The sequence below is a fragment of the Myxine glutinosa genome, chromosome 5 (genome assembly GCF_964187855.1).
Source record: "Myxine glutinosa chromosome 5, kmMyxGlut1.1, whole genome shotgun sequence".
Classification (NCBI taxonomy): Eukaryota; Metazoa; Chordata; class Myxini; order Myxiniformes; family Myxinidae; genus Myxine; species Myxine glutinosa.
The window spans coordinates 149698101-149714756 of record NC_136265.1 but is presented as its reverse complement, the minus strand read 5'-3'; the positions used below and the strand labels follow the sequence as shown (position 1 = coordinate 149714756).

General features: G+C 46.2%; 1 protein-coding gene across 1 annotated transcript in view; it reads right to left on the bottom strand.

Moving 5' to 3' along the window:
- The window catches only part of GPATCH11 (G-patch domain containing 11), a 66814-nt gene that overhangs the window by 43548 nt on the left and 6610 nt on the right, over window positions 1-16656 (bottom strand). The window contains exons 2-3 of the mRNA XM_068097951.2: window positions 7709-7932; window positions 4985-5026 (exon numbers count right to left, since the gene is read on the bottom strand). Of these exons, the coding sequence (XP_067954052.1) occupies window positions 4985-5026; window positions 7709-7932 (266 nt within the window). The remainder of the gene's footprint in view (window positions 1-4984; window positions 5027-7708; window positions 7933-16656) is intronic.

Sequence of the window (16656 nt, the reverse complement as noted above, 5' to 3'; positions counted from 1 at the left end):
GAGCAAATGTCGGTCCGAGAGTTCTTTTATTGACCGTCTCGTGATGTCATCTGTGCCTCTCCACCAATGCCCACAGGGCACCACGACATTGTCCAGCTCTACACCAATCAGCGCGCCGCTTCTTGCTCGCCCTTCTCTCTGCCAATCAGTGAGTGCCTTCTTACTCCACCCTGGCCAATCACGGCTCCTTGAGGCGTGTCTTCGGCCTGCTTGACCTCGATGTGTGCTTCCCAATGGTGTAATTAGTGGCAGCGCTCAATGTCCTGGCTTCCTGGTGGTTTTTAAATGTTATTTAGTGAGTTTAAATGCGGGCGATTGCGTGGCGTGGCTATGTGTCCATGGTGTTGTGCCAAAAGGGACATAGGAAATAAATCACTAAGGTTTGACGAACAGGGGAATTAACATAATCCCTCCAACTATTTAACACAAGGGCCATCCTCGTATGGCCACAATTATTCACTCTTACGCGACAGCCGGCTAAACAAAACTTACTACATGGTGATGGTTCTTACCCGACATCCAGAGCATGTTAATTTATACATCCTACCTGTTCTAAGGTAATCCCTACCCCACCGACATAACAATACATACACACATACATACATACGGACAAACACCGTTCTAAGATGGCTTTGCCATATGGGCTACGCCGTAAAAATATTCAACAAGAATTCTCATTTTGGTATAAAGCTTGCTTACCACCTCTCACCACCTCCTTGCTTGCCCTCACCACACAACAACGTTAATCAGTATTCAAGGGCATGTAACTTTTTATTCAATGGAAATTCATGTATTCAATAAGTATTCAAGAAAAACTTTTGGTCCTACAAGTGATCTGCTTCCAAAAAGTCTCAAAAATTACGAAACCATTTACAACGGAATAATGTTTCTTGTTTGCAGGCTGTAAAGCTCATGAAGGACCTGCGTCACAGATCACATGACACACATGCAAATAGATACATGAGACAACACCAGACTTTACTTTCACACAAACACAGCCACTGAGATTGGGGGATATGAGGTCACTTTCCAGAGCAATCTGTGTACCAACTACATCATCTTTACCTCAGCCACCAAAGGTATATAGAGGTTATGCTTTCACCCCGGTCTGTCTGGCTCTTTGTCTGTTTGTGAATAGGATATCTCAAAGAATTGTGGACATATTCAGATGAAATTTGGTGGAGAGGTTGGGTGTGAGACAAGGAGGAAATGGTGAGATTTTGGTGAAGATCCAGATCCGGATCTCGATCCGATAATGTTTTCAGTGATTCTTCACCATTGAGTACAAACAACAACAACAACAAGCATTTTAAGGCCATTTTCCCTGCAAGAGCGGGGGTTAGCCTTGCGGTCCCCATGGCAATCTTCTCCATTTTGCCCTATTTTCTGCATCTCCCCTTGTTAACCCCCTTGCCCGCATTTCTTCTTCGACCATCTTTAGCCAAGTCTTTCTCGGTCTTCCCATCCTCTACTTCCTTCTACATTCATTTCCATCACTCTTCTCAACCAGTCACTTTCATCCTTCCTCAACACATGACCAAACCATCTCAACCTGTTTCTCTTCACAGTATCCATCACAGGCTCTATTCCCATCATCTTTCGCAATTCATCATTTGTCTTCCTCACTCTCAACGACACTCCACACATCCACCGAACCATTCGTATTTCCACCCTTTCCAGCCTTCGTTGCTGCTCTACGTTCATTACCCATGTCTCGCTCCCATAGACCATAACACTTGACTTCTCACACATGCACCATACACCTTTCCCTTCAGCTTCAACGAAACTCCCCTCAGTTCCCGAAACTTCTTCCATGCACATCTCACTCCAGCAACTGTTGCCGAGTCTGATCCACTTTCTCCATTCAGCATGTCTCCTAGGTAACAACATGTTTTCACACCTTCCAGCTTCACGCTGTCTCCAAGATCCAACTCAACATTTCCTCCATCTGCAGCTCCCTCTGTGCACACCTTACACTTGAATGTAGCTGCCACACTGGTTAATGACCCTCTCAAACCACTACATTTTTGATGAATCCACTCAGCACACATTGTACATTGAATGGAATTCACTCCAACAGCCTTCCTGCACACAGCACACGGCCACTTCCCATTTCTTTCCACCTCACCACATGCTTTACCACTTGCAATCACATTCGTTTTTCCGATATTCACCTTCAGACCTTTTGTCTCCATGCATTCCTTCCACTTGTTCATCTTCTCCTTCAGTCCATCCATACTTTCTGCAATCAACACCAGATCATCTGCATACAACAACTCCCACGGTAAACCCTCCGTTATGTTCCGAGCCAGCACCTCAATCACAGCTACAAATAGTGGTGGCCTTAGTACCAACCCCTGATGCACTCCCACCTTCACCTCAAACTCACCACTGTTCCCGTCCTTCGTCCTTACAGCTGCGCGCGCTCTTTTGTACATTGCCATCACGACTCTGATCAACCATTCCTCCACTCCTAACTTCCTCAATGCCCATGTCACGACTTCATGTGGAACCCGATCGAATGCTTTCTCCAGATCAACAAATCCAAGAAACAACTTCTTCCTCTTCTCCATGTACTTCTCCTGCAACTGCCTCACAATAAAAAGCGAGTCTGTCGTTCCTCTTCCTGGCATAAATCCAAACTACATTTCGTCAATCTTCACTTTCTCCCTTATCCTCCTCTCCAACACCCTTTCTCATACCTTCATTCTGTGCTCCAATAACTTTATTGCTCGATACGAGCCACATTTCCAGACGGTCACCTTTCCCCTTGTATAGAGAGACGAGGGTACTCAGTTCCCAATCCACTGGAATGCGGCCTTCTTTCACCACCAGATTGCAGATCTCTGTCATTCTCTTCACACCGCAATTTCCCGCTGCCTTCAACACATCTCCCACAACTCCCGTCGGCCCTCCCGCTTTTCTACTCTTCATTGCTTTTATCACTTCCTCAACTTCCTTTTCAGTTATCTTCTTTGCCGGTCCTAAAACTGGGTTACTCTCTATGTTGCCATCCCATTCATTATCTGCATTCAACAGTATTTCCATATATCTCTTCCATCTTCCTTTAATTCCATCTGGGTCCACAACGATTTGTCCCACTTCATCCTTCAAGCAACTCACCCCCATCACATCACACCTCTCTTTCGCTATCTGCTTTGCAATCCTGAATACCGCTCTCTGACCTTCCTCCAATTCCAAGTGTTCTCCGAACATTTTCCTACATGCCTCCTGCACCTATGCTACCTCCTTGGCTGCCTTATAACTTTCATGCTCGGCCTTTTCTGCCCCCGTACCCTTCACCTTCTGCCACTCCTTGAACTTCTTCCTCCTCTCGTCAATCTTCTTTCCAACTTCATCATCCCACCACCATGTTTCCGAGTGCCTCGGTGGTCCTTTTGTCCATCCACATACCTCACCAATGGCTCCCAACAGACGATCTTTCATTGACATCCAACCACTTTCAAGCTCAACTACATCATCCTCTACCACACTCAGCCTCTCTTTTAATGCCTCCCTCACTGTCACCTCTTTTAACCTCCACACCTTCATTCTCGGTTGGTACTTCACCCGCCGAGCTCTCCTCGCACCTTTCACACTTATGTCGCAGACAACCAAGTGGTGCTGTGAAACAGCCTCCTCCCCCGGGATCGCCTTTGTATCCCGGCGGTGCCCCCTATCTTGCCTACGCACCAGCAGGTAGTCAACGGTTGCCGTCGACCCACCTGACGTGTATGTAACAAGCTTATTATCCTCTTTCTGGAACTGAGTATTACAAATCAACAAATCAGCTCCATCAGCAAACTCCAAAATCCTTTCACCTTCTCCATTTCTCACACCATATCCGTAACCCCCATGAACTCCCTCAAAACCGTCCATTCTCCTTCTCACATGTCCATTTGGGTCTCCTCCTAACCACAACAACTTCCTCATCTTTCACGTTTTCCATCAGCTTCTCTATCGCACACCAGAACTTGTCCTTCTCTTCATCGCTCCGACCAACCTGCGGAGCATATCCCGAGATGACGTTCACCAAGAGCTTTCCAATCATCATTTTCACCATCATCAACCTTTCACTCACTCTCGTCACACTCACCACACTGTCTACAAACTCCTCAGAAAACAGGACACCAACACCATGCATGCCTTCTGGGCACCCTTGCCACACAAACTTGTATTTCTGTCCCTGCCTTCCCTTCACCATTCTCACACCACTTCCCTTCCATCTCGTCTCCTGCACACAACATATGTCCACTCTTCTTCTAACCAATACTTCCACCACTTCTCCTGATCTCCCTGTCATTGTCCCTACATTCCATGTCCCAAACCTCAGAAACCGATCTCCACGTCGGGCATCAGACGTGTCGTCGTCATAAATGGAGCGATTTCCACCCTTGCTTTGATCGGGTTCCCCACCTTGAGTTTTGACGAGGGGGAGTGATAGGGCTAAAAGTGATAATTCTTCACCATTGAGTGATAGGGATAAAACCGATATATACCCCAATATTTCAAAAGGTTACGGACAGATTCGGCCGAAACTTGGTCGACAGGTTGTGTGTGTGACAAGAACAAGCCGATTAGATTTTGGTTCAGGTCCAAATCCAGATCCGGCCTGTAAGTTGGAAACAAAACGTAGTCTGTCTGCATGGCGGAGGTATGTGCTCTACCAAGTGCCATTGTAGTTAAATTGCTTTTCTCTCCGCACTCAAAAGGACAATCGAGGAGGAATTTAATCCTCCTCATGGATGCAAACAAGCAGGGGGATTTCTACGTGCTCTGTCTTTTAAATGCTGAGCGTCAAGGAAGGAAGCAGCATGCAAAATAACCATTTTTAAAAGTATTTGGTATGACTATGGCGGGGTTGGGAACTTGGACTTTCTCGTGTCTCCACAACCATTCACAAGCACTAAATGTACACTTGGTTTATCAAAACGACAATTTCGATAAACATTATACAGGGGAAATGAAAAAGAAGGATACAAACCTGCTTTGAGGTTAACACCGATTGGTTCCTTTATCCCTGCACCTGCAACATAACATACAAAACATGAGATAAACACGAAATGCAATAATGATGTCACATCATCATAATTGCCAAAGCAAATAAATGATAATTAAATAAAACAAAACAAAACGTGCATATTTCAAGTCAACTCAATTGGTCCATTTACACCACAACAATAATTTACTGCATTGGCCTAAATTGCATTTAAACTATGACAATAACATAGTACTTCCTATCAAGTTGGAAAGCACAGTGAAATGACGAAATTACCGTATTTTTCGGCATAAAAGTCAATACTTTTTTCCCAGGCTCATTCTTTTCCCAGGAAGTCCGGGGCTTGACCTATACCCCAAATATACTTACCTATGGTTTAATACAGTGCTGATGACGATTATGTTGCTTGTTTTAAATACTGTAAAACTCCATCATTCGCGGATTTGACATTCGCAGATCCCACATATTCGCTGTTTATAAAATGTGAACTGCTTCTCCATTTGTGGCCCTGTGCTCTGCCTATTTGTGGCTTTTGAAGGCATAAACCATCCCCACCCATCCAGGTCTCTCAACATTGTTGGTATTTTGTGTTTAAGGAAAGTCTGGCTCATAAATACGATAGCAAACCATCTGCATGGGGAAGAAGGGGAGGGAGGGGAGAAGAACATTATAGATGGGTTATGACGTAGGCAGTGGGGTTGCTTGGTTTCTTGTACAATTGTTTTGTCATATATTTTTGATCTGGAGCATATAAGCTCTTTATTTGACTCTGCTGTTCTGACTAATTCGTCTGCAAACAGGAGCTCCCACAGGAACGTGATCCGTTACACTACTCCTCATCTCATTTCTCTATCTCTGATGTTATCACTCAGCACATCCATCATTGTTACGAAAAGGAAGGGGTAAATAGATTGGTAGGTTGCTTCGGTATGCATGTTGCTTAGGTCTCACTAAAAGGTGAATAAGCTGTCAGTATTTGATCATCCCTAACCGTCTACGACTCCATTCATCGCAAAATCCCCAGATTAAAAAAAGAAAGAAAAAAAACTGCTCATGTCCCTGTTCTGCTATTCCCCTGTGCAACTCCCAAACCTCGAGTGAAATTAAGCATAAAATGATAAAAACTTTTTTTAAATGATGAAGGCTCTAGTCACGGACCATTTCATCCTCATTGAGGCCAGCCCTTAAATAAAAGAGCTGCATTGATAGAAAAGTGCAGAAAGAGAGAATCGTCTAAGAGTTTTTGAGGAAGTAAAAAAATATGCTTTTTGAATAGGGAAAGGTCATAAGTGTTTCGAAAGACATGGGAAGGTAAAAAGTTCCAGAATTTGACAGTGGAGGGGAAGAAACAAATATCATAACGGCCCAACCCTTGAGTTGCCAATAGCCACACAATAATCATGAGATGCAGTGGCTTGTCGAGTATTCCGTGGTCTCGCCAATGGTGGAGGTACACAAGAAGGAAGTTCTTGGGAGCAGAAACCGAAGGAATATCTGTAGAAAAGAGAAAGAGCCAATTTTGCGGCGTAATTCAAGCAGGTTGAGTTTTGAGGTCAGATTGGGAGAGTTGGATAAGTCGGATTACTTTGGATTCAATTCTGTCCAGTAAGTATGTGGAGCTAGAACCTCCCCAGATGTGAGAGCAGTACTCCATACAAGGATGAATCAATCCTTTATATAGTTGAAGCAACTGCTGAGAGGAGAAGAATCTTCGACATCTGAACATGACTCCTAGTTTACTCGAGGCAGACTTAGCCGTTTGTGTAATGTGTGGATTACAGGATAAATTTGACGTTAGGGTAATACCTAGTAGGTTTCTTGAATCACATGGTGTAATTATGGAGCATTTTTTTTTTTTTGTATACAAGATCGAGGCTCATGTGAGAGTTAACATTAATCACACAAAAAAACCGGACACACAAAACGTACAATAAAGGGAGCGGGAGACAAGATGGGGAGAGAGGGGGAAGCACACAAGTACAACAGCAGAGAACAGGGACATTGGGAGATCTGTGGGAGGGAGAGGGCTTGGGGGGAGGGGGGTGGTTCAGGAGATTCAAGGATTCAAAGAAGATTGGAGAGTTGAGAGGAGTTTTAGAGAGAGAGAGAGATAGGAAGAAATTGAGTTTTAGAAGCATTAAACTTAACTTGAGAACTGATAATTGAATTAATGGGCTGTGGATAAAATGCAGGCATGATGGGTGAAATTGCCTCTTTGTATCCAGGGAATATGTATTTCCTTCTACATTCTCCTCTCAAACCTTCCAAGTACAAAAACCCTGTTGTTTTTGTTTTGCGATTCAAATTAATGACCACAGAATGTCATTAAAAATCACCTGGTTGTTAACAAGTCAGCTGAATGACCGGATGGCCTAGAGGCACGCACACTAAACTCTCAGCCATCTAGCCTGGGTTCAAATCACGGCCCAGCTATAAACTATCATCCAGTGTTTCACAAGCACGGCGATTCATCAATGTGTGTGCCGTCCCTCAGATGGACGATAAACTGGGTATCCCGTCGGCCAACATTAGTTGGTGGACATGAAAGATCCCACGATGTCCTTCGCGAAGAGAAGGCGAGTCATTGTCGGCATCATGGCTAAGTTACAAATTCCTGCCCTAACTAATGCTAGGAGAGGGATGGCAAACCGCCCAGCAGATCCGCAGACATAGAAACAGATCCCAGATCAAACAGACATGATCACAAACCTTGCCGTCCTAATCCTTCGCCAATCTTGTAGCCCATTTTCTGCAGTATGGCAAAGCCCTTGTTGTTTCTCTCCAAAGCGGTATTCAAGGCCTCTTCTCTGCGCTCCATCTCCATCTCTCGGTGAGACTTCTGACGATTAAGGCGGTTCAGCTCTTCGTGTCGCACCTCTTTCCGATGCTGCTTCGCCCAGCGATCTATCTGGAGGCCTGGACGTACATCTTCTCTAGGAAGGCAAAGCGTTTGAAGTGGCTCGCAAATCATGTACAGTACACTCGCACACACAAAAAAAGTATAAACACCAGCTCAAACAGACTTTCCTCTACACTACAAGATCATATAAGAACATTCGGTTGTGAAACATTTCTCAATTACTATTTGGACACGAGGTTTATATATCGATACAATAACATTATCTTATGCCGACCGCTGCATATCTAATATATAAGGCTCATTCGAACCACTCACTTGCTCACTGACTGATATTAAGCTTCGGTTGCTTCCAGGTGACATAGAAAGCTGATACTTGGCGTGCCGACGGACATCAAAGCCGATAAACCGGGAAAAATCACAAAACTGGTGAAAGCATTCCTAAATGAAAATTTACGTTAAAAAACCGTAACAAAAAATAAATAAATAAATAGCTATCTAGCATTTGAAAATTGTAATTTCTATAACTGTAAATAAACTGTTAAATAAAAACCACAATGAAAAGTTATGTAAAAAACGTTAACGTCCGTAAAAAAATTTTAATTAAAAAAAAAACAATTGATATATAGCAGGAGGTCAGTGATGCTTGCCTAAACTCATAAAGCTTCTATTTATTATGTACTTACATACAAAGCATGGTTTGTTATTGCTTTCAATGTGCAAGCATAACCCACTAGTATGTATGTATACACATAAAATGCAGGCATGATGGGTGAAATTGCCTCTTTGCCCTTCGCGTATATATATATACATAGCTCGGCTCGCTACGCTCGCCTCACCACGCGTCGTTACTGAGGAACGGGCTTATTTTAGCTGAGGATAATGACTGTACCTGAGTTGCTGTGTTGTCATGATTTTCACCAATCATAATACAAACAATTACTTTGCACAAATGCATTTGTTGTGTTTGTGATATTACATTTTTATAGGCAATTTAGGTTGAAGACTTAGTTTGAATGTTTTTTTTTCAAGAAAGAACCCCTCAGCACATACATAGGGGAGGGGTAGGTGCAGACTGGAAATTTGGGACGATTACACCTCACCACATAATTTAAAACACCTCACCACCACATAAATTAAAACACCTCACCACCAAGTAATTTAAAACACCTCACCACCAAGTAATTTAAAACACCTCACCACCAAGTAATTTAAAACACCTCACCACCAAGTAATTTAAAACACCTCACCACCACGTAATTCAAAACACCTCAAGCCCAACTAATTTAAAACACCTCACCACCACCTAATTTAAAACACCTCACCACCACGTAATTCAAAACACCTCACCACCACGTAATTAAAAACACCTCACCACCAAGTAATTCAAAACACCTCACCAACACATAATTTAAAACACCTCACCATCAACTAATTCAAAACACCTCACCACCACATAATTCAAAACACCTCACCACCACGTAATTCAAAACACACCACCACGTAAACAAAAACAAAACACACCAAACACTCCACCCTCACGCCTCTCCAATCCCACTCCTCCTCACACTCCACTCCAATACCTCCTCACACTCCACTCCAATGCCTCCTCACACTCCCCTCCAATACCTTCTCACACTCCCCTCAAATACCTCCTCACACTCCCCTCAAATACCTCCTCACACTCCCCTCAAATACCTCCTCACACTCCCCTCCAATACGTCCTCACACTCCCCTCCAATACGTCCTCACACTCCCCTCCAATACCTCCTCACACTCCCCCCCAATACCTCCTCACATGCCCCTCCAATACTTCCTCACACTCCTCTCAAATACTTCCTCACACTCCAATCGCTCCTCACTCTCTCCAATCGCTCCTCACTCTCTCCGATCGCTCCTCACTCTCTCCAATCGCTCCTCACTCTCTCCAATCGCTCCTCACTCTCCTCTCCAATCGCTCCTCACTCTCCTCTCCAATCGCTCCTCACTCTCCTCTCCAATCGCTCCTCACTCTCCTCTCCAATCGCTCCTCACTCTCCTCTCCAATCGCTCCTCACTCTCCTCTCCAATCATCCCTCACTCTCCGCTCCAATCGGCCCTCACTCTCCAACTCCTTGCTCCTCACTCTCCAACCCCTCGCTCCTCACTCTCCAACCCCTCGCTCCTCACTCTCCAACCCCTCGCTCCTCACTCTCCAACCCCTCGCTCCTCACTCTCCAACCCCTCGCTCCTCACTCTCCAACCCCTCGCTCCTCACTCTCCAACCCCTCGCTCCTCACTCTCCAACCCCTCGCTCCTCACTCTCCAACCCCTCGCTCCTCACTCTCCAACCCCTCGCTCCTCGCTCTCCAACCCCTCGCTCCTCGCTCTCCAACCCCTAGCTCCTCGCTCTGCAAACCCTAGCTCCTCGCTCTGCAAACCCTAGCTCCTCGCTCTCCAACTCCTAGCTCCTCGCTCTCCAACACCTAGCTCCTCGCTCTCCAACCCCTTGCTCCTCGCTCTCCAACCCCTTGCTCCTCGCTCTCCAACCCCTTGCTCCTCGCTCTCCAACCCCTTGCTCCTCGCTCTCCAACCCCTTGCTCCTCGCTCTCCAACCCCTTGCTCCTCGCTCTCCAACCCCTAGCTCCTCGCTCTCCAACCCCTTGCTCCTCGCTCTCCAACCCCATGCTCCTCGCTCTCCAACCCCTTGCTCCTCGCTCTCCAACCCCTTGCTCCTCGCTCTCCAACCCCTAGCTCCTCGCTCTCCAACCCCTAGCTCCTCGCTCTCCAACCCCTTGCTCCTCGCTCTCCAACCCCTAGCACCTCGCTCTCTAACCACTCGCTCCTCGCTCTCCAACCCCTAGCTCCTCGCTCTCCAACCCCTAGCTCCTCGCTCTCCAACCCCTAGCTCCTCCCTCTCCAACCCCTAGCTCCTCGCTCTCCAACCCCTAGCTCCTCGCTCTCCAACCCCTAGCTCCTCACTCTCCAACCCCTAGCTCCTCGCTCTCCAACCCCTAGCTCCTCGCTCTCCAACCCCTCGCTCCTCGCTCTCCAACCCCTAGCTCCTCGCTCTCCAACCCCTAGCTCCTCGCTCTCCAACCCCTAGCTCCTCGCTCTCCAACCCCTAGCTCCTCGCTCTCCAACCCCTAGCTCCTCGCTCTCCAACCCCTAGCTCCTCGCTCTCCAAACCCTAGCTCCTCACTCTCCAACCCCTAGCTCCTCACTCGCCAACCCCTAGCTCCTCACTCTCCAACCCCTAGCTCCTCACTCTCCAGCCCCTCGCTCCTCACTCTCCAGCCCCTGGCTCCTCACTCTCCAACCCCTCACTCCTCTCCAATTTCTCGCTCCTCTCCAGCCCCTAGCCCCTCACTCTTCAACCCCTAGCTCCTCACTCCCAACCCCTAGCTCGTCACTCTCCAACCCCTAGCTCCGCACTCTCCAACCCCTCGCTCCTCTCCAACCCCTCGCTCCTCTCCAATCCTCCTCATCGTTGTTGCAGCAGCATCCTGTGCGAGTCTGTGATCACATTCGTCAAGGGTCTCGTTCTCCCGTCTCGTTCTTTTTCTTGCTGCAGTCTCGTGGGGTCACCCTTGGGAATCCCACGGGCATGGACGTGTGTGACATTTGGACATCTTGATTTAGATGCTGCACATTAAATTTTACAAAATGGTTACTGCAATTCATCAGATCCAGAAATGGTGTAATGAACACAATTTATTTATTTCACATAATATGTGACCCCTCACTCCTCTCTACCTGACACTCTCCTCTCTCCACCCTCATGCCTCTCCAATCCCACTCCTCCTCACACCCCCCTCCAATACCTCCTCACACCCCCCTCCAATACCTCCTCACACTCCTCTCCAATACTTCCTCACACCCACCCTCCAATCCCTCACACTCCTCTCCAATCCCTCACACTCCTCTCCAATCCCTCACACCCCCCTCCAATCGCTCCTCACTCTCCGCTCCAATCGGCCCTCACTCTCCAACTCCTCACTCTCCAACTCCTCGCTCCTCACGCTTCAACCCTCACTCCTCGCTCTCCAACTCTTCGCTCCTCTCCAATTTCTCGCTCCTCTCCAACCCCTAGCTCCTCACTCTCCAACCCCTAGCTCCTCACTCTCCAACCCCTAGCTCCTCACTCTCGAACCCATAGCTCCTCACTCTCCAACTCTTCGCTCTCCAACCCCTCACTCCTCACTCCCAAACCCCTAGCTCCTCACTCTCCAACCCCTAGCTCCTCACTCCCCAACCCCTAGCTCCTCACTCTCCAACCCCTAGCTCCTCACTCTCCAACCCCTAACTCCTCTCCAAACCCTCGCTCCTCAGTCCTCTCCAGCCCCTAGCTCCTCACTCCCAAACCCATAGCTCCTCACTCTCCAACCCCTAGCTCCTCACTCTCCAACCCATAGCTCCTCACTCTCCAACCCCTAACTCCTCTCCAACCCCTCGCTCCTCAGTCCTCTCCAACCCCTAGCTCCTCACTCCCAAACCCCTAGCTCCCCACTCCCAAACCCATAGCTCCTCACTCTCCAACCCCTAGCTCCTCACTCCCCAACCGCTAGCTCCTCACTCTCCAACCCCTAGCTCCTCACTCTCCAACCCCTAGCTCCTCACTCTCCAACCCCTAGCTCCTCACTCTCCAACCCCTAACTCCTCTCCAACCCCTCGCTCCTCAGTCCTCTCCAACCCCTAACTCCTCTCCAACCCTCCTCATCGTTGTTGCAGCAGCATCCTGTGCGGTTCTCCCGTCTCGTTCTTTTTCTCGCTGCATGATGTTCAAGTTTGCATTGACGTTCGTCGACGGACTCGTTCGCCTGTCTCATTCGTTTTCTTGCTACATCCTGTTCAAGTCTGCGTTCTTCATCGACCGTCTCATTCATTTTGGAAATGGAAGTTTCCACGCAACGCATGAATTTTCACGATCCTCAAGAGGAAGTGTCTCGTAATCATCAAATGACAAATGGAAAGTAAATTACATTGTGAAAAGTAAAGATTTCAAATAAACCTATTTAAAGTGTATGCGCACATAACTAATAAAAAAAAACGAAGAAATATCTCTCGGTAATTTCCTGAAACATATTTTACTTCCGGATAATAATGTTGAATGAAATAAGAACGAAGAAATATATGACGTTTTGTGACGACTGTCATCAAAAGTAAAAGTAATAGCCGGCGAAGCCGGTGTTGTCAATAAACGAGTACGTATTATGTTGAAAACTTGATTATGCCTTGGCTCGAGAATCCGAAGCGCAGTGGACGCAGCCATCTTGCGGATGCGGAAGTATGCATAACAAATTTAAAACGTTCATTAGGAGTTTCTTTCACCCGTCGTCGTTTGATTCACAATCTTATGCACCTCCGATGTATTAATAAAATAATTTAAGACCAACATCGGCCCGCACGGGCCTGGTTATCTTCAACAAAACGCGTCACCAAACACCGGACCCAATGAGAGTCGAGCATTTGCAAAAAATATTTCTAAAATGAAAGCGCTCAATGGTGGGCGCCATCGACCGGATGCGGAAGTTTGCATAAAACAATTGCGAAAAAGTTCAATAGGAGTTTGTTTCACCCGTCGTTCTTTGATTCACAATCTAATGAAACCTCTAATTAGCAATTAAAATACGTTAAGACCAACCTCGTTCTCTTCAACGAAAATCGTCATCAAACACCAGAACCAATGAGATTCGAGCATTTGAAAAAATATTATTACGCGTTTCGGAGGGTGAAAACGGCGTCAAATATTCTAACATTGACGAATAATTATTTTTTAGAAATCTCGCGGCCGTATGGGATAGTTTTTCACGGCCAGAAATATGGTATAAGCTGTTTACATATTTAGTTTAGAAATACGGATAGTTTTTCACGGCCGGAAATATCCGAAGTTGAGACGGAATTCACCGAATTAATCACTGCGACGCCGGGAACTGCGACAGGAATCACTGCGACGTCTGCGACGCCGGGAACGAGGTTGGTGCAAAACAACCGAATCACGCGTAAGCGTATGCTGCTCGAAATAGTTCTCATCATATGCTCAAATTTCCAAAGCTAAATCGTCATTGCTTTGGGCACTGTGAAATGTATCAAGTCACTCGCTTACTGCACAGCGAAAAAGTACGAGCACTTGAACAACGTGTTTTTCGACTCGATTCTGCAAAACGCCATGTCACTCGGTCAAAGCCAAAACGAGGAACAATGTTTCGCCTCCATTCTTCATCGCCACACCGACCTATCAGATGTGGCATGAAGGACGACGTTTATGCTTAACCACGACATAAATGTACCCAAGTCTTGGGTACCCAAGCTAATTCGTGAGAAAGTGTCATGTGACTCCTGCTCATTCACCAGGTTACAATCTACACTGTTTCAATTACCAGTTTAAGTCTACACTTTAACTGTATACTGCTAAATTTCTCTAAAGCGTATAAAGACCTTTGAGTGCTCGCACCAGCATATATGTGTTGTTGAGGATGTTCAAGAGTACTTACACGTCACTATCAGCGTCTATCACCTTCTTTTCGCGATAAAAAACAATGTTCTCACGAAACGTAATTGGAAAGTAAACCACTCTGGGCCATTTTCGAAATTTTTCTCTTCTTTAGTGGTAGACCTGAAAAGCCGAATTAGGCTTCAATCCCATGCTCCCATGCTCAGTAGGTTTGTGTGATTTATGATGTTGTCCTGCACCTACCGGTATAAGCGGTTTACATAAAGAAAGAAAGCTCGGTTTGATTAACGAGTCACACATTGCCGTTGAAACGGCGCTATCGTCTGATCTGTCGGCACTGATCTTACTGCAAAATAACTTCTTCTGGTGGAGGAAGCCGCAGTGCCCGGAGAGAACCAGTCCTGACAGCGACTGAAGTTAGAAGACGACACACATACTGTGAAAACGTATGTTAAGCCCAGTTAAAATTTCTTAAAATAGGCCCTAAACTAGCACATCGTATAGTTACTTCCTTAAGCTTCTTGTGACATTTATTGTATGCAGGTATTGGGGAGGACTGTCTGCTCTTCTCTTTTACCAAGTCTTACCAGGTACGGTACCAACTACACCTACCTACCAACTACCTAACCTACTGATGGGTAAAATAGTGGCAAGAGGCTTTGGCTTCGCCGGCTCATTGCGGCTTTGCAGTCGGTGTCGGTACTAGTATATCTTAAAGGAAAAGAAAAAGCGAATTTTTAATATATGTCGACATTTTCCCCGAATGATATTTTAGGCGGTGTATTTTCGTGTATCATCGCAGCGCGATTTTTAAAAATACATCTCTGCATTTTCCCACGTGTGTGGAATGTTCTCAATTATTTCTGACACCAAGTCTAAAACCATCGATAAAAATTAAATCGGATGGTGAATGCGATAAAATCGTGAGGGTGACTCAATGAATGCGCTTTAGTTTACAGGCCTTTGAGAAATCATTTCGTTCTATAAACGGGAATTTTCATGGGATTCTCTTCCCGTTTTTTTTCAACCGAGTCTAAAACTATGTTAGCGACTGTTAAAAATGAAATGATATATCGAATTAGATTTGAAATAAACCTGTGTGAGAGAGAAAGACAGCACGGGCCTAACTAAACGGGCCTCAAAGCTATTCGAGTTAATAAAATGGCGGATATTTGTTTACATGAAGCCTCTCCAAGAATGGGTGGAGCTACTCTGCAAACGGACTAAGCCACACCCCGGACAGACAGACAGAATCACCGTAGCCTATTATAATATAGATATTATATATATACTAGCGGGGTCACCCGTGGGAATCCCACGGGCATGGATGTGTGTGACATTTCGACATATTGAGTTAGATGCTGCACATTCATTTTTACAAAATGGTTACTGGCAAGTCATCAGATCCAGAAATGGTGTGATGAACACTTTATTTATTTCACATAATATGTGACCCCTCACTCCTCTCCACCTGACACTCTCCTGTCTCCACCTAGCACTCCTCTCCTCTCCAAACCCTCACATCCCTCTCCTTTCCAATCCCTCACCTCTCCAATCCCTCACACTCCTCTCCTCTCCAATCCCTCACACGCCTCTCCAATCGCGCCTCACACTCCTCTCCAATCGCGCCTCACACTCCTCTCCAATCACGCCTCACACTCCTCTCCAATCGCACCTCACACTCCTCTCCAATCGCGCCTCACACTCCCCTCCAATCACTCCTCTCCAATCGTGCCTCACACTCCTCTCCAATCGCGCCTCACACTCCTCTCCAATCGCGCCTCACACTCCTCTCCAATCGCCCCTCACTCGCCTCTCCAATCGGCTTTCCCCGTCTCGTTTCTCTCGTTTTTCTCCCGTCTCGTTCTTTTTCTTGCTCCAAATCGGCCCATCTCGCCCGTCGGCCCGTCGGAATCGGAAATCGGCCCGTCTTGCTTTCGTGCTTGTGCGTAAATAAATTGTGTTCATGACACCATTTCTGGATCTGATGACTTGCCAGTAACCATTTTGTAAAAATGAATGTGCAGCATCTAACTCAATATGTCGAAATGTCACACACATCCATGCCCGTGGGATTCCCACGGGTGACCCCGCAAGTTTGCATTGACGTTCGTCGATGGACTCGTTCGCCCGTCTCATTCGTTTTCTTGCTACATCCTGTTCAAGTCTGCGTTCTTCATCGATCGTCTCATCCATTTTGGAAATGGAAGTTTCCACGCACCGCATGAATTGTCACGATCCTCAATAGGAAGTGTCTCATAATTATCAAATGACAAATGGCAAGTAAATTACATTGTGAAAATTTAATATTTCAAATAGACCTATTTAAAGTGTATGCGCAAATAACTAATAAATAAAAAAAACGAA